The sequence below is a fragment of the Leguminivora glycinivorella genome, chromosome 17 (assembly GCF_023078275.1).
Source record: "Leguminivora glycinivorella isolate SPB_JAAS2020 chromosome 17, LegGlyc_1.1, whole genome shotgun sequence".
Classification (NCBI taxonomy): Eukaryota; Metazoa; Arthropoda; class Insecta; order Lepidoptera; family Tortricidae; genus Leguminivora; species Leguminivora glycinivorella.
In genome coordinates, this window is record NC_062987.1 from 3,047,015 (window position 1) to 3,066,901 (window position 19,887).

General features: G+C 36.4%; 1 protein-coding gene across 1 annotated transcript; it reads left to right on the forward strand.

Moving 5' to 3' along the window:
- The first annotated feature begins 427 nt into the window (after positions 1-427).
- On the forward strand, positions 428-19,679 carry LOC125235295 (circadian clock-controlled protein daywake-like). The gene is given in 6 exon segments (XM_048141807.1): positions 428-585; positions 1,142-1,335; positions 1,338-1,360; positions 5,844-5,974; positions 6,828-6,980; positions 19,434-19,679. Coding segments are annotated over 6 exon segments (738 nt in total). The 5' UTR covers positions 428-518; the 3' UTR covers positions 19,604-19,679.
- The last annotated feature ends 208 nt before the right edge of the window (positions 19,680-19,887 follow it).

A 19,887-nucleotide genomic window follows, 5' to 3' on the forward strand; every position in this document is an offset into this window, starting at 1 on the left:
TAGTGCCATAGCCGAATGGCATTTCTGCCACGCGAAACGAAAACGAAACGCCGCGAAAGGTAGTCTGGCTCTGTCGCGCCAATACGCAAGAGCGATAGAGATAGATATTTATTAGCGTTTCGTTTCGTGAGCGTTTGTGCCATTCGGCTACGTACCCTGGCCCTTTTACTCTTACGTACGAAACACAATTACTACTTAATTATCACATTGGTGTAAACAATCTTGTTCGGCTGTAGGAGATTAAGCGAAAGGAATACCTACTAATAAATTTTCAATTAGCAGAGTGTACGGCCCTGAACTATTTGCCCTAAGGCGTCTGGTCATGTCACATATTTTGTATCCTTGCTTATTATTTTTATGACAAACAGGTTTCTATCACTTAAAAATATGACGTCGTAAGAAATCTGTATTTAACAACAGAGTAAGGTTATGCTATTGTCTTAGTCCAAGTATATACGTTTCACGATTTACAGCTGCCTATTTTCTTTGTAGATATTTATAAAAATTGCATTTTAAAAATGTGGAATCTGTACACGTTATGCTTTATAACAGTTTTTGTGCTTGACAAGGGACTTGCAAAGATTCGTAAGTACCTATTTTAAGTTATATTTTATTTATTTATTATTTTTACTGTTTGTGTTCTCAATAAATGAAAAAAAAAATATTAGGATAGTGACTGGCATCTGATCTTCCGACCCAATGGGTAACTAGCCCTTATTAGAATTAGCCCGGTTTCCTCACGATGTTTTCCTTCACCGAAAAGTGACTGGCAAATATCAAATGACATTTCGCACACAAGTTCCGAAAAACTCATTTGTACGAGCCGGGGTTCCCCGCGATCTCCGGATTGAAAGTCGTACGCTCTTACCGCTAGGCCACCAGTGCTTTTTTCACATCACCTGAGGAAATGTACATGTTATAAAAAAAAATTAAAAATTATGTAAAAACAATTAATAAATACATTTATTAAATAATTGTTTTCATACATACAAAAATGTGTCTATGAACAGAAAAGGGTCACTTTGCTATCATAGCAAGGAAGAAAAGTACCCTTTGAAAATTGTTTTTGTTGACTGAAGCAAACCCGAGGTTGACAAACATTTGTGACCTGTCGACGTGAATGTGGTGTAAAATTTTCCAGCGGATTTCATACACCCCTGCACTGCAGACAACAACGCGTGCATATTACAGTCGACTATAGACGCCCTCCCCGAGTTCGTGAAGGGGCTCCCCGACATGGGGGTGCCGACCCTGGACCCGTTCACTATAGAGAAGCTGTCGCTGCCGCTGCCCGGGCTCAAGGCTTCCATGTACAATGGAAAATGACGGGCTTCAGGAAGCTGGTGATTGATAATGTTGAGTGAGTATTTTAGTATTTTTAGCGACAACACCCGAACGTTGAAGACAACCAACTTTAGGGCTGCTGATCGACGCTACGTTGGGGCAATTGCATAGCGACAACGTCGCCGCCCTGAATAGGGTTGACAGGCTTAACACGTTCACTGCGGAGCCGGATTTTGTGAAGTCGCTCTCAGTGCGTTACAACCCATGAGAGTCCTGTATTGAGCTTTCTCTCTGTGCGGTACAAGTCAATTACAGCTTGTAAGGAGGGTTTCATATTTTACCTAAAATACCTTTACCAGATACACATTTAGTAAATTTTATTGAAACAATGTTTAATAACTAATCTACAAAATACTGTCTTCGCCGAAGTTGATGACTGTTCGTTTAGATTTTATAGACGAATTAATTAACAGGTCAAAATTGACTTGTACCGCACAGCCAGAACGGGCACAGGTAAAAATTTCGATGATTTAGTAGTGATGAGGAAAGTAAACGAACTAATATATCGATCCAATTCTTACTTTCTTTACCTTTAATGTAACCAAATTTTTATATACAACCAAAACTTTTAACTTTGCTCTTAACATTATTTAAAAAACGATTTTTAGAAATTTTAGTAAATATTTTGCATCAAGCAATTTAAACTTTTTACAATATATTTTTACGTAATAATATTTAGCAAAATTGTAAGCGTTTTGTGTATAAAAGCGTTATATTGTATTTAACGAATTTCATTTAAAACAATCGAAACACATTTTTTCACCACAAAATAACGTGTGGATTGATAATATGGTAACAACACTAATGCATTTTGCACTTTGCTCCAGTGCTATACAAGGTCGTGCGTAACAGGTCATTATAGGCCCTGTTCCGCACTGAATAACAAAAGTTTAAGACTGGTGCGAACAGGACATACCTATGTGACCTGTTTATTAATTTATATGCTGTCAAATAGAGTGTAAAATGACAAATATAAACGTATACTTGACTATATAAAAATTATAAAATATCACAACGATATGGGCTTCGCACTAGAGTAGAGTTGCGCATTTCTGTCGCCGCACCAGGGGGAAGTCCAGAACAGGGTCAGAATGACCTGTTTCGCAGTGAACGTGTTAACTCCTCGGGTGCCAGATTGATTTTTGAGTCATTGGAATTAAAATTTTATTCTAATTAATCAAATTTCAAATTTGATTGACGTAATCGGTCGGGAGCCGGCAGACACTCCAAGGGTTAATTAAGACGTCGACGAGACTTATAAGAATTTATAGTGGAGTACTCTAGGATCTCCCAGATTGTAATCGGTTATCTTGTTTATTTTATGGATGAACTCCACACATGTAAACTGTACATACATACCTGATACATACATACATTATAATCACGCCTGTATCCCATAAAGGGGCAGGCAGAGCACGTGAACTACTAAGTTTCAGTGCCACTTGGCAAAAAGGGGTTGAAAGAAACTTAAACTATACATAGGTACAACAGTCAATACAATGTGTGAAGGATTGAACACGAAATACCTTTTTAATAAAATTTATAAAAGAATACAGACACACAGAATTTGAAAAATGACAAATATCTCGTTAAATAAATACTATAAGGTAAAATACCCCATAATGGACGGTGATGCCATTATGGACAAAAAAACACAAATCCTTAAAAATAAGTATCTAAACTAAGTTTCTAAAAACTGACGGCTATGTACCATAAACTAAAGTTGTAGAGCTGTTTAATTTTGAAGTTTCAATTAATTCGGTTATTTCTGAAGGATTTGGAGACAAGATAAAATTCACCAGTTTACTGAAAAAAATATCAAGACGAATTCTTAGTAATGTTGCTAAGAGAGATGAGTTCATGTATAAAATAATTAAAAAATAACGCACGGTGTAATCTTGAATGCGTTTTACTTACTGCATTAAGCATGAGATAAGGTATAAAACATACTAGTTTGTTGCTCTAAAGATATAAAGAAATGACGTTATTTTGCAAGTGTCCATTACTGGACCCGAAAAACTGCCTACCTCCTATGATGGACAAGGAACAATTTACAAAACCAAAATTTACAAGAAACAATCCAATGTTAAAATAACCCAAACTAATTGTATTTATGGTGTATAAAATTGACTCACTGCGTATCAGTTGGCTTTAAAAGTAAAATTTTAAACTTATTTCACTGTCCATAATGGGGGATCCATTACTGGAGAACTGCCGTCCATAATTGGAGAAAAAACACCTAGTTTTAATTTGTTAACTATGAAGAAACCAATAGGAGTATCTATTCTGCAATACGCTTGAAATGTAGAAGAAGGATAGGACATTCAAGATTTAACACGCTTGGCGGTAGAATTTTTACATTTATCAGTGAAATATCAAAAACAGGCGATTTTTTTTCTTAAACTGTCCATGATTGGGTTCGTCACCTTATTTACGAATTTTGATGACGTCTTATGAAGGTCAAAGCATCGATTTTAACTAATTAGGTATTAATTGACGTCATCTTCTCTTTGTTTTAGGCCCACACGTGATATTTATTATCGGCTTACAAATATTAAGAAATATTTGAATCCCATTCTATCCCTCGGCAATTGAATTTCCAAAATATACTTACCTAAATAATTAATGTATAATTGCCAATATTGCCATATCCTACCGGGGTGCCATGAGACCTCCTTCGTATTGTAACATCTTTAATGTAATTAATACCATGGTTTGCCATAAATTATATTGATTGATTGATTGACTCATTGACTTCCTGTTAAAAAATAATATATTTACGATAAAATTAATAAAGTCAAAGACACGAGTGTTCATAAATAACTTTACGTCTTCTTAATAAAGCTCTGACTGAAATGTTCTGAGAATTAACAAATTAGTCAATCTAAATTCCAAGTTAAAGTCACATTAAGGACTGTATCGTTAAGTATAAGGACAAAACAAACCTCGTCTAAATGTTGACATGTGCATAATTTTGTATTATTATGTTCCGAGAGTATGATCTTAAGGCTGCTTTCAAAAAAAACGTCAAAAGAATGTAAAATTGATAGTTTTAGTCGGTGAAATACTACACTTTCCGTTATCCAATAGATTTATTTAATTCAAGTTCCAGTTAGAGCATCTTATTATCTTGATTTTTATAAGACTGGATTTTTGAAAACTAACTCACTAAATTAATTATGAATTTTTCTCTAATGCACGTTTAGAAAAACACACGTATAGAGCTGAATCAGTCGATCTTATTTGTAAAATTTGGACAATTTTGAATATTAAAACGGGTAAATTTATAATTCGTATATCCTGTACCACAATCATTTCAGACTAGATTTTTATTTTAAGTTTTTGAAATAGGCTAGTTTACCTAAGGCGAATTCAATTTTTTTCAGAAATTACCTAAAATTAAGTGACAATTTCTTTGAAAATCTACATCACATCGAAATAAGTTTTGTACTAAATTAATCTGCAACGTTTACTTAAATTGGTGTTATGCCTTAGTGATTATAAATTGCTATTATTGATTTTTGCCAATTTTTTGAAAACGAGCCTTCACCGGTACAATTATTGCCACTTTTGGACATTTTCTCATATTTTGTTAGACCAAGTAGAAAAAGTCCTATAATGTGATATATATTTATAAATTACTCGCAAAGCTCTTTAATTTGATACCACACACAGTATGATCGAGCGCTCGGTTGCGATTTCACTATTTTTAACACGAAAGCCCTCTTAAGGTATTGGTAAGTACTATTTGATATAAGAAGGTCTGATATTTTTTTTTATTTTAGGGACTTTATGGTACTTTCATTAAGGTCTAGCAAATAAATTTCGGACAACCCCTATCTGGCTTAATTTGAGAATATTTCAATGACTCTTTGTACGATTTCAACAAACAAAGGTTAGGAGTCCTCTTCATGGTTTTTCCAATTGGGTACTTGTAGAATAAATGCGGCGAATTTATATAATTTAAAAAAACGCAATTTTGAGCAACGTTCCGGATTGCCGTAAATTTTTGATGCTAGCAGGATGAGAGAAACAGATAAAAAAATTAGCCATAGGCCAAAGTCTAATTCACATTCATGGTGTTTGAACAGTGCTTAAACCAGATCGATATAAACAATGTATGATAGTCAAATTCGACATCAAAGTCGGAGTTAGAGTAAGCACCATGCCACATTCTCTAAATGGCCGCCATACACAGATCCTGAACTATATTTTTTTTAAATAACAGGGGCTAGACTATGTCCAGATATTCTGCTTTGTGGATCATGTGTCGTTGAGGTTCGCACCATACAATTTTTTTTCGCAATCGTATCGTCTTTTACGCACTTTGTGAATTTTCTAGTAGCATTTGTCCGGAATCGTAATTGGTACTCGGGAGGATTAAGTCAATACTGTCTAAACCATATGCTTTACGTCGAGTTTCTAGGACAAAATGTGTACCTTATTATGTGCCTTATTAAGCCCATGGCTTTAATTCTTTAATAGATTCTCTTTTCCAGATCTAATTTTAAAAAACACAAATTTATAATGGAGGTCCACGGTAACTTAACACTGAAGGGATCTTACAAGGCTCAAGGGAGAATTCTAGTCATGCCCATTGATGGAGATGGAGACCTCAAAGTAAAAATGAGTAAGACATCTTAAATTCTTATCCTTTCTTCTTCGGGCACAACAGGGCACGTAGCCGAATGGCACTAACGCTCAAGAAGCGAAACGCTCGTAGATATCTATCTCTATCGCTCTTGCGTATTGGCTCGACAGAGCCAGACTAGGTTCGTTTTCATTTCGCGTAGCAGATATGCCATTCGGCTACGGCACCAGGCCTAACCGAAGTGACAATCGTTGACACTACGTACCTATTGATCGAGACGCAGTCTGGCTCACGCCAATACCACAGTATAATAAAGAGTACTATCGTACAGTATGGTCACTCCCGCTCCCCTCTGAAAGTGCCGCCCACCCCCTCTCTGTTACCTCACAGTTACCGCCTGTCAAAAACTCGAACAGTCGACCTGTCATATTTCACTCATACAAGCATAGTACGCGTTCACCTACACGAGCTTAGAATGTGTGCTAGGAACGCGCCTCATTCATATATTTGATCGCCAGTGTCCGAGGTGTGCCAATACTAAAGAGCCCAGGTGGGTTACCATGACGTACTAAAGACGTTCAGTTTAGGTTGAGAGAAAGAGACACAGCTATAGCAGTTACATAGCTCCGTCCCTCTCTCTCAACCTAAACTGAACGGCTTTAGCACGTCATGGTAACCCCCCAGGTACCCAGATCAGCCAAATATTATTTTCTTCAGCCCGTCCTCTGTAGCTTTGACCTGGTACCGGACTCTGGTGAGTCTGGTGCCATCCACTCTGCCCTTTAAAATGTATCCCGATCAAATGCGATGCCCTATAGGAACAGACAAATAGGAACCAACTTTGAGTATGTGATTGAAAATGACAGTATAATTTAATGACATTTCTTTACAGCTAACTTCAGAATGAAGGTCACGATCAACACCGCCATAGTGCCAGACGAGAAAGGGATGAAACACTTTCACGCTAAGAGCTACCAATACACAATCGACTATGGACATGCCTCGTTCAACCTAACGAACCTTTTCAAAGGCAATCCAGAATTGAGTATGTTTATATGTTAACAAGTTTTATAAACATCTTAATTATCATCATGTGTCTACAATTTAGAGTAAATTTAAACTGAAACAAATGTCATATTCAAAGAAAAAAAAACCGGCCAAGTGCGAGTCCGACTCGCTGTAACAGAACAAGCGTCTATGATGAGGAAATGGACTCGTTATTACATATAAAACTTACGGCGAATCAACTTTTCCTTGACCAACTATTTGGTGCATATTTTCTTTGGGATTTCATTGGATATTTTAACAAATAATATCTGTGATGTTTAATCACATGTATAGTCACGTCTTCACTCATAAAATTCACTATTATTTGATGCAAAACAGGTTGGAAAAACGTATTTATCAACAAACTACGTTCACATGGACGGAATACTGACACTGACAGTTGTCAGCTGCGTAACGTTCCGATATTATGTCTTGATTTCAATCACAGGTCATAAAAGTTCATAATGATTAGTAGTATACTTTCTGGATGTGTTTAATGTAGCATTTAGAAACAAAAATGATATTTTACTGCGTATTTGATCTACAAATCTAATTAAAACCCTTTAACAAAAAAAATATCTGCATACCTATACTAACCGCAATACATAACTCTTCGTCGCTTAACTAGGTATCAATAAAATTATTCCTATATCACTTTGGAACACGTGCAGTCATGCAGATGTTACTGTTGAGAAGCAAAAACGTACATGCTGAGATGTCTTGGACATTAATGCCTAAGGCGTACGACTTAGTAAACAAAACAGTTACGACCTTTTTCTTATAAGTGTAATTTAGCGGCTATCCATTGTTATTTGTCGCCAGTAGCTCTTTTGTCGCTCTTTTGTAGCCCTTTTGTAGCCCTTTTTGTCGCCCTTTTGTAGCCCTTTTGTCGCTCTTTTGTCGCTCTTTTGTAGCCCTTTTGTAGCCCTTTTGTAGCCCTTTTGTAGCTCTTTTGTAGCTCTTTTGTAGCCCTTTTGTAGCCCTTTTGTAGCCCTTTTGTAGCTCTTTTGTCGCCTTTTTGTAGCCCTTTTGTAGCTCTTTTGTCGCTCTTTTGTAGCCCTTTTGTCGCTCTTTTGTAGCCAGTCGCTCTTTTGTAGCCCTTTTGTCGCTCTTTTGTAGCCCTTTTGTAGCCCTTTTGTCGCTCTTTTGTAGCTCTTTTGTCGCTCATTTTTATCTATAAAAGGGTCGGAGCGAGCCGACGCGTGTCATTCTTACAATATCCACAAGACTAACAGTGTCTCTGGCTTTCGTGTGTTTACTGGTGAGTGAAGTTGTTCTGCTATTATTTCTCTGTTTGTTTTTACTTGGAAATTATTCTAAGTGATTGTAAACTTTGAAATTGTGTCTCTGTTTGATTGTGCGGAGGACAATATCGTCGTACAGTTGAACTTAGACCTGTGGTGGAATTGCTTTACTGTCAGTTGTGGGGTTATTTTAGTGTTCTATTTATAGTGTAGTGTTACAATTAAATTAATGTGTATAGTGAAGTTTTCTGTGCTTTGTTTCATGAGTGCCGTCAAGCAATACAAAGACTGGGTCGATGTATGGCTGGTGCTTGGAGATAAGTCTGTGTTTGGTTTTGTAGGGAGTAATTCTTGCAAAACTAAGCTTAGATTATAGCACGTAAAGGAAACTTCACTCGTTTGTTTAGTTGGTCAGTAAAATTGAATTTAGTAATTTTCTATGGGGTTATTTTGTGAAAGTTATAAGCCAGATCATTGTTTGTGACAGACTGTTGTCCGGCTAGGCGCTTCTTCCCTTACGGTGTCAAATAAGAGGCGTTTAGGGGTCTTTTGTTCCAAGTGGAGGCTTGGACGCTTTTCTATACTTACAAAAGCGTATTTTCTCACCGGTCTCAAAGAGTCCAACTGTTAGATGGAAGTGAGGACTTTCACGATTGACGAAAGGCATTAGGAGTAATCCTTGCTCACTGAAGTCGGCAGTATTTGAGGCTGGGGTCCTATATTTATATATATTTATTTACTCGGTGCTCTAGTCCATGCTGGCGTTGGTTGCTGGGGATTTCGGTTGTGATTGATCCACATCTAAGTAAAGTTGATCGCAGCTGGGTCTCTCATGTGGCTGGTACTGGTGTGTCCTAGAATACTGGATATATACACGGATAGGGCGATCTACTCTCTGCTACCCTAGCCCGCGGGCAAGAGCAGAGGGGGGGATCAGAACACAAGCCTATAGGTTGCCTATCTCAGCTTCGCTGGCTGAACTGTACAGTTCTAGTAGGGATACACTTGTACATATTCTGAACACAAGATCTATGGTAAGTGAGGGTCTGTGTTTCAGATATGTTAGAGTAGGGAAAACGATAGGATTAGGGTAGAGTCACACACTATTTCTATGAAAGTAGAGTTCTTTTATGATTGGTTTTGGAATTATAATTGGTCAGCGTGTATTGTGGAGAAATAATTTAACTACTACTGTTTGCATGGTTTAAATGGACTTTAAATGTGGTGTTTACTATCTTAAAATATGTGGTAAAACTGGTAATTTATAAAATCTCTTATTACTTAATTTATTTGAGTGAAATTAATAATTGTGGTAGCAATTTCTGATTTTTCGGTGTGGCTGCGGGACACTTAGTGTTGCTAACTGGTTTTTCAAGGTAAATTCTATCAAGTTGGTTAGGGAAACAAACTATTCTTTGGAATAAAAAGCATAGGTTTGTTATAGGACCCAGTGGCATGCGAGCGCCGTCCACTGATGGAAAGTCAAAAGCTTAGAAAAGTTAGTAGACTTAGTTCTTATAAAAGTTAGCAACTGCTCGGTGTTTCGATAAAACATTAGAAGAATCGAGAAGTTATGGTCTATTAGCAGTATTGGGGAAAGGGGGGTTTAGCTAGGGAAAAAGAGACAAAACAAAAGGGGGTTAGTTTTTAGATAGATAGCCCTTCAGGCTTACTTGCTTAGGATCCTGATAAAGTGGTTTGATCAGGTCAGGGGTCCCATACCGTATCGCAAGCCCTTGCCCAAGCCGGGACCACTAATAAGGCGTAGCGGATGATTACCAAAATATTTTTTAATATTTATTTCATGTATGTTTCACTCACTAACTTTTATTTTAAAATTTCTTCATTACGTCATTAATTTTCTCACATATAACTTTCTAGGCCTAAATCTGATAAAATACTCTTCTATAACACTATATTATTATGCTACAATAACCTTTATTCTTCTTTAAAATATAAATAAATAAAATTTTAAAAATTAGTCAAAAATACAGCTGATACTCATTAAAGGATCTAGGTTATCGCGGTTCACGTCGAAGGGTTCTACTTATTCACGCTAGACGATCACAAGGCCAAATTTACGGGGTATATTTAAAGGGGGGTTAGCTATACTGTTGATTAGTCAAGTAAGTAAGTAAATAGTAAGGTGAGCGGAGGTTTAGTTACATTTGGTTCCGTGCCCAAGGGATCTAAGATGTGCTCTGTAGAACACATCTTGGATACCAAGGTTTATAAATAAATAATAGGAATTAGCCTTACCAGGCTACATTTGTTGTTGTGAAAACGAGTGGGTGTGCTGTATTTCTTGACTTATTTCATCTCTAAATAAAACTCATATACCTAATATTTTTATTCAATCGCTATTTCATAAAAACAAAAATAACTTTATTGTTAATAAACACGTCTGTAGTATTTTCTTCCATTGTTAATTCTTGCCGCGTTCCGAGCGAAGTCATGCATCAGTATAGAACCAATGATATTTTCGTTTTCCTTTGGTACCTGAAAAATAAAAAAATAAAAATTAAAATAGCGTAGTAAACCTAGACAAAATCTATTTCCAGAAAATTAACTCATAATCGTAGTGGTTGAACTAAACATCGTCCCGATTAGGCCATTTGGTTGCATTGCTACGTAGCAATTGTTGGCATTGGCGCATCTTGACGTTCCCTTGCGCCTGTGCGTAGTACTATTATTTACTCTGTGTCTTAATGTACGTTTTTATAGCTGTTGTATAGGCGGGGCTAGTACGTAAAATACTAGGTACTTATAGAAAAAATATTCATGTACCTAAAATAAAAGAAGGCGCGGAGCTGTAGTAGTTTAGAAGAGTTTCCCACCTAGTAATCGGAATTGGAAACATAAGTGTGTACACTATGTATAATAGCAATAGAATTTCATGTCAAAACAAATTGTGCTCTATCGGCCTAGTACATTTTCATAGCAGGTTCTGCCATCTTCAGGGCTATTTTGAAAGCTTTACATCACGTTTGCGCTTTACATTGGAGATCGGATAGCTTCGATGCTGTCTTATATAGTCCATGAACACTCTCTGATGTTATGTATGTTCCTGGAAGACGTCTGTTATACAGAATTTCATTTATAGGCAGGATAACTACTTGTTAGGACAGTAAGTAGGTCGTTATCATAATCTAGGTGTAAGACTATATTATCTCAGATAACCTAGGATACCTAAGCCCTAGATTTAAGACCTAGTAATACAAGAAGATAGGCTCTAGTCTAATGGCTATGGGGGCGCGATTATTCATTGTCGCGCTGAAGTACAATATTATATGGGGCGTCCCGCCATTTTTCTATGAATGCTGAATAGCTACACGCATGTGGTATTATGACAAGTACATCCTTCGATGGATGGCTTGTTTGCATTTCAGTTGTAACTCTATAATCTACAAATTGGCTCACAGGATTTCATACATCATACAATAATTTGGCATATTGTTTGTACTACGGTTTGTACCAAATATTGTCACTGTAGTGCAGCCGTGAGAAGAATAGGTTTCTGTCTGTTAAGATATAGGTATAAATCATATTAGGACTAATTTTAGTTCATTAGCTTATAAGTCATCATATATTTTCATATTACATCCGTAGTAAACAAGCATACGTCCCTCTTGATGGTGAGAGGTCGCCGTAGCCTATATCTGCCAATTATTTCAATAAATTAAATCCACTGTACGAATTTCAACTTTCTATAGGTATACATTTTTACTGTAGTAATACAAATAAGTATGTATGTATAAATAAGATTTGCAATAGCTCCATATGACATGAGTTCGTTATCTCACATGATAAGCTGTAGGCTAGTCTAAAATAGTAAGTGTAAAACCATACAATCATTATGTTCGGTAGATTGTGTACACAGCCTTTATACAATATTACACAAGTCAGGAGTATGCCAACATACTGCACTTCATTACAACCATGTCAAATATATACTACGAAATATTAGCATTACCAGCATCTGGGAGGTCGTACCTCGCCATACCCTAACTCCACTACTGCTTGATCATTGTCACAATTGCTCAAATAATTTCATGAAAATTGATTGGAATTTGTAATATTCCTGTTAAGTAGGCATACTCTTATATAATAAGCACTATTATCATTATAAAACCATATTTTACTGAGGTCCAGAAAAGCATAAAGTATGCAGTATGTAAACTCACCTAATATGAAAGAGCGCAGCCGGATTGTTTGATCACTTTGTGGTTCAGAAACGTTGAGCATGAGCTGGTAGTGTAGATCAGTGAGTCCTCAGTAGACTGAAAGGAAATAGTCAGACATTAGAAATGTTTATATATTATAGATAGAGTAAGAAAAGTGTTTTGTTTTAGAGTTAGGTTCTGCCAAATAGGGTTCAATATTATTTCATTTATCTACTCACGGGGGCGCGTCCCTTAATTTTGGAACTAAGACACGCCCGTGAGAAATATTGTGTCAGAAAATACAAAGTATACAGCAAAATTTACAAAAAAAAAAAAATATTAAAAAGTTTGAGAACCTCTGCCTTGCAGTTCATAACTACATGAGTTAGTACATAAATAAGTTAGTAAGAAGTTTGCTTAGCCAATAAAATGATGATGAGTCAGTTAAGTTTGATTTTTATCCGGTCGCTCATGCCTCGCCGTTTTGCTTTACGCTTCACTTCAATTTTCTAGATAATGATGCCATGAGCTGTTCACTTTTAAATTTAATAATTAGAACGTGTTATTATAATAAAACATAAGTACCTTTCATTTATATGAAGTCAGTAGATATATGGAAGACGGTCCAACCTGAAGCGTGGCCTCTCGGGTAAAACCTGAAATTGTACATATTGAAAAATTTGTTAAAATAGGGTGTATGTATGTTTAAGGAATCTTATATGTAAATATGTATCATTAAGATTGTTTATATTTATCTACTGCACTCACAGTTAGAAAAAAAAAGGACCTACCATACCCATTTTTCTAAGTCATGTAAGATTTCCTGCCGAGTCGTTTTACTCACTAAGTAGGGTTAATTAAGTTTAAAAGTAGCTTTTTAGTGGCTATGATTTTGTACTTACTTGGAGATAGCGTTAAGACAGAGAGCAGTCCATAGAGGACACTCTGGAAAAATTTCCCAATCTGCTAGCAATTTACCGACAGCTGTTGTTCGGTGTTGATTGCCCATTTTATATACTGAAAATTAATACATACATTGTTTAAACCCATTGTAACAAGAACAATATTTATATTAAGTCTAGATTTTCAGTCTACATAATTTTATTTAAGTGTCCAATCCAACGTCAATCTTTATCTTTGCCTCAGAAAAATAATTAAGTCATTTCATTGTTTGGAACCGCAAAAATTTTATAAATTCCAAGTACAGTTAGGTAGCCTTGGTCAAGTAAAATATTTGAAAATATATTTTTGATGTTTACTCTTTAAACGAGGTGTATTCAGGAGTTTCGTGTTTCATGACAGATTGAAGAGTAAAAACAAAAAGCTTACCTTTGCTGTAAAGTTAAGTATCCAGTTTATTTACGTCCATTGCACATTGCACTAGGCTAGATTTTACTAAGTCTACTGTACACCTAACACTTATTGCAATGAATTAAAATAACGCGTTTTCGCCTGATTTTCTAACGAATTTATAGGTTATAAAAATTAAAACTCACTTAGTGACACAAACATATTTTACATTGATCTGAAAGTTTATTCTTCGGACCACATTTGAAATATTAAATGGAAAACATTTGTTTTAAGTTATTACAGATTCATGTTGTAGGCAGTATAGCGCTAAAATGGTCCATACATAAATAGATCTGTAATTTTTTCGCGGACAAAGCGGTTTAGCGGTAAACATGAGATAGATTAGAGAAAATAATTTAACCATAGATAACATATATCTCCGCCAAAAGGTGTTCTATTGGCGACAATACTCAAACTGTCATTGTTCTTAAGTTGGTATGCTTGATCGTCATACAATTTTGTAGCAGATGAGATTATGATCAAGGTTTCACATGTTGTCCAATGGTTTGCGGTTAGTAAATACTTTATAAAATCAAATACTTTAAATAGTAATTACTTTATAAATGATGAACGTAGGACCTCTTATAAATAAAATAAAATTTTCTTTGTCTTCGAGCCAGGGTAGAGAAGGGTAAAATGGGATAGGTAAACTTTTAAAATTATTATCTAGTTTCTATTTCTATTTTTATTCTTTATTTTGACTACTTTTAAAAGCGTTGGCTTTCTGTAAACAATCGAGTGAAAGCGTAATTGAGGAGGAATGAACGAGTGTATGTGTATAATTTAGAGGTGATGAATGCTTATAGATGTATGAATGTTTTGATAGATTGAATGGCTGGATATGATGGATGTAAGATATGAAGGTTGTCTCGAATGTTTTTTTTTATGGAATGAGTGGATTGATACAGACAGACAGCGCTGGAAAGTAGTCGAAACTAGTTTGGTCGGAATTTGCGGGAACAAACAAGGGGGGGAATTTTGGGAACACATTAGTCATAAAATTCTTATTGGTTAGGTTAAAATCCAATGGATTCGACCCATTTCAAGGGTAGTTTTTTGTGACTACTACTACACAAGGTAATAAGACCCATACGAAAACCACACACCTCATCTTGAATGGGATGTATTTGACAATCGACATATTTAAGGGCCGATAACCGTCTAGTGAGAACGAGGCTCTTTTCAATATTTGGTTCCTTGTTATGTGTTCAAATATGTGAAGTTTAGTATCATCAAATCATTTCTTCATTTGATCATGATATGGTACCGAGTTGAGGTACATGCTTATGTCATTTAAGGTTTGTTTTATAAAAAAAAAACACCCCAGCAAACTTTAAGTCGGTATATTTTATTCAAGTATGAGACATGCGCCAAAACATGTGGCTGGAGTGATTAGGTAGAGAAATTGGTTTGAGTTCCGACAATGGAGATTGAAGGCTCTGGACTTATAATGAGAGCTCTAAAGGTTTCTTCGTAATTGCGTGGGAAGTTATTGTGAACTCGTTGAAATTATTACGATAATTATTCCGGTCCAACAGTGTGGATGGAATGAATATTCGCCGCGACCGGGGAACGAGCTAGCAAGAACGGGTTAATAGGACCTATCAGATTCACAACCTGGTATCCCTGGCGATGCGTGGACTCTGAGAAAGGAGTTATCATGGTTCATTGTCGAGATTCTAATGAGCTGATTTCAAAACTGAGTCGCTAGCAGTTGCATAGTATTGGAATACACACTACACGATTAGAAATGGGGGGATATTTCCGACTGATCTAGAGATATTTTTCTTTTATTCTTTTATTCAATTTTATTGCTTCTTTTGCTAAGTGAGATTGGATTTTTTTACAAACCACTTTGTATTTTATAAAAGAAATCCAATCGGGGGCGAGTTGTAACAGAACAAGCGTCTATGATGAGGAAATGGACTCGTTATTACATATAAAACTTACGGCGAATCAACTTTTCCTTGACCAACTATTTGGTGCATATTTTCTTTGGGATTTCATTGGATATTTTAACAAATAATATCTGTGATGTTTAATCACATGTATAGTCACGTCTTCACTCATAAAATTCACTATTATTTGATGCAAAACAGGTTGGAAAAACGTATTTATCAACAAACTACGTTCACATGGACGGAATACTGACACTGACAGTTGTCAGCTGCGTAACGTTCCGATATTATGTCTTGATTTCAATCACAGGTCATAAAAGTTCATAATGATTAGTAGTATACTTTCTGGATGTGTTTAATGTAGCATTTAGAAACAAAAATGATATTTTACTGCGTATTTGATCTACAAATCTAATTAAAACCCTTTAACAAAAAAAATATCTGCATACCTATACTAACCGCAATACATAACTCTTCGTCGCTTAACTAGGTATCAATAAAATTATTCCTATATCACTTTGGAACACGTGCAGTCATGCAGATGTTACTGTTGAGAAGCAAAAACGTACATGCTGAGATGTCTTGGACATTAATGCCTAAGGCGTACGACTTAGTAAACAAAACAGTTACGACCTTTTTCTTATAAGTGTAATTTAGCGGCTATCCATTGTTATTTGTCGCCAGTAGCTCTTTTGTCGCTCTTTTGTAGCCCTTTTGTAGCCCTTTTGTCGCCCTTTTGTAGCCCTTTTGTAGCTCTTTTGTCGCTCTTTTGTAGCCCTTTTGTAGCCCTTTTGTAGCTCTTTTGTCGCTCTTTTGTAGCCCTTTTGTAGCTCTTTTGTCGCTCTTTTGTAGCCTTTTTGTAGCCCTTTTGTAGCTCTTTTGTCGCTCTTTTGTAGCCCTTTTGTCGCTCTTTTGTAGCCAGTCGCTCTTTTGTAGCCTTTTTGTCGCTCTTTTGTAGCCCTTTTGTAGCCCTTTTGTCGCTCTTTTGTAGCTCTTTTGTCGCTCATTTTTATCTATAAAAGGGTCGGAGCGAGCCGACGCGTGTCATTCTTAAAATATCCACAAGACTAACAGTGTCTCTGGCTTTCGTGTGTTACTGGTGAGTGAAGTTGTTCTGCTATTATTTCTCTGTTTGTTTTTACTTGGAAATTATTCTAAGTGATTGTAAACTTTGAAATTGTGTCTCTGTTTGATTGTGCGGAGGACAATATCGTCGTACAGTTGAACTTAGACCTGTGGTGGAATTGCTTTACTGTCAGTTGTGGGGTTATTTTAGTGTTCTATTTATAGTGTAGTGTTACAATTAAATTAATGTGTATAGTGAAGTTTTCTGTGCTTTGTTTCATGAGTGCCGTCAAGCAATACAAAGACTGGGTCGATGTATGGCTGGTGCTTGGAGATAAGTCTGTGTTTGGTTTTGTAGGGAGTAATTCTTGCAAAACTAAGCTTAGATTATAGCACGTAAAGGAAACTTCACTCGTTTGTTTAGTTGGTCAGTAAAATTGAATTTAGTAATTTTCTATGGGGTTATTTTGTGAAAGTTATAAGCCAGATCATTGTTTGTGACAGACTGTTGTCCGGCTAGGCGCTTCTTCCCTTACGGTGTCAAATAAGAGGCGTTTAGGGGTCTTTTGTTCCAAGTGGAGGGCTTGGACGCTTTTATATACTTACAAAAGCGTATTTTCTCACCGGTCTCAAAGAGTCCAACTGTTAGATGGAAGTGAGGACTTTCACGATTGACGAAAGGCATTAGGAGTAATCCTTGCTCACTGAAGTCGGCAGTATTTGAGGCTGGGGTCCTATATTTATATATATTTATTTACTCGGTGCTCTAGTCCATGCTGGCGTTGGTTGCTGGGGATTTCGGTTGTGATTGATCCACATCTAAGTAAAGTTGATCGCAGCTGGGTCTCTCATGTGGCTGGTACTGGTGTGTCCTAGAATACTGGATATATACACGGATAGGGCGATCTACTCTCTGCTACCCTAGCCCGCGGGCAAGAGCAGAGGGGGGGATCAGAACACAAGCCTATAGGTTGCCTATCTCAGCTTCGCTGGCTGAACTGTACAGTTCTAGTAGGGATACACTTGTACATATTCTGAACACAAGATCTATGGTAAGTGAGGGTCTGTGTTTCAGATATGTTAGAGTAGGGAAAACGATAGGATTAGGGTAGAGTCACACACTATTTCTATGAAAGTAGAGTTCTTTTATGATTGGTTTTGGAATATAATTGGTCAGCGTGTATTGTGGAGAAATAATTTAACTACTACTGTTTGCATGGTTTAAATGGACTTTAAATGTGGTGTTTACTATCTTAAAATATGTGGTAAAACTGGTAATTTATAAAATCTCTTATTACTTAATTTATTTGAGTGAAATTAATAATTGTGGTAGCAATTTCTGATTTTTCGGTGTGGCTGCGGGACACTTAGTGTTGCTAACTGGTTTTTCAAGGTAAATTCTATCAAGTTGGTTAGGGAAACAAACTATTCTTTGGAATAAAAAGCATAGGTTTGTTATAGGACCCAGTGGCATGCGAGCGCCGTCCACTGATGGAAAGTCAAAAGCTTAGAAAAGTTAGTAGACTTAGTTCTTATAAAAGTTAGCAACTGCTCGGTGTTTCGATAAAACATTAGAAGAATCGAGAAGTTATGGTCTATTAGCAGTATTGGGGAAAGGGGGTTTAGCTAGGGAAAAAGAGACAAAACAAAAGGGGTTAGTTTTTAGATAGATAGCCCTTCAGGCTTACTTGCTTAGGATCCTGATAAAGTGGTTTGATCAGGTCAGGGGTCCCATACCGTATCGCAAGCCCTTGCCCAAGCCGGGACCACTAATAAGGCGTAGCGGATGATTACCAAAATATTTTTTAATATTTATTTCATGTATGTTTCACTCACTAACTTTTATTTTAAAATTTCTTCATTACGTCATTAATTTTCTCACATATAACTTTCTAGGCCTAAATCTGATAAAATACTCTTCTATAACACTATATTATTATGCTACAATAACCTTTATTCTTCTTTAAAATATAAATAAATAAAATTTTAAAAATTAGTCAAAAATACAGCTGATACTCATTAAAGGATCTAGGTTATCGCGGTTCACGTCGAAGGGTTCTACTTATTCACGCTAGACGATCACAAGGCCAAATTTACGGGGTATATTTAAAGGGGGGTTAGCTATACTGTTGATTAGTCAAGTAAGTAAGTAAATAGTAAGGTGAGCGGAGGTTTAGTTACATCGCCCACCGAGGGTTCCGTACAAACTTTCTTTCAAACTACCTAGTAAAAATGATCTCATATTTTCATATAACTGTGACTTGACTAGAAGACAAAAGTATAGGCACTAATGAGTATTATTGTGTATAGCACCATCTCCCGGTCAATTTGCTAACTAACTTGCGCGACCTGGTTTTTCAGGGATAATTCTTTATAATGTTAACCGATTTAAACAGTTTTTACTTTATTGGACAGAAGATAGTTTACGTAACATCTCGTATTAATTTGAAGTACGATATACATCCGCAAGGGTGGGTAAATTGAAAGTAAAAATCTGAAAAGTTTTTTGTGAATTAAAAAAAAAGTATTCAAAATACAAACACGATTATATTTTTCCTGTAATATTTAGCATAAAACCAATGTTTACTAAAATTTTATTTTAGTAAACATTGGACGTGTACATTGTACAAATTAGACGTCAAAGTCGCATCATTTTAAAATCAACAATGGATTCAACATGCCTTATATATATGTATATCTCCGACTTTCTTAATTCTTCATCTATTTCCAGGCAACACGGTACTGACGTTTATAAACGAGAACTGGCGACTGATCGCCGACGAGTTCGGGAAGCCCATCATAGACTTCGCGACGGAGACGGTCGTGCGGGCCATTGAGAAGTTCTTCCTCGCCGTGCCCATGGAGGAGCTTGTGGACGGACCTTTACCTTCTTATGATTAACAGCGAATAAAGTTGTAGATTTTCGATAAAAGTTCAATACCTCTAGAGACTATAATAAATGGGGTGCCAACGCTAAGATGTCTTTTTTTTATACCACGTCGGTGGCAAACAGGTATACGGCCCGCCTGATGGAAAGCGGTCACCGCAACCTATGGACGCCTGCAACTCAAGGGGTGTCAGGTGCGCGTTGCCGACCCATTAGAAACTTGTACACTCCTTTTTTGAAGAACCCCATACTGTAGTTCATCGGGAATACCTCGACAGGGAGCTCATTCCACAGCCTT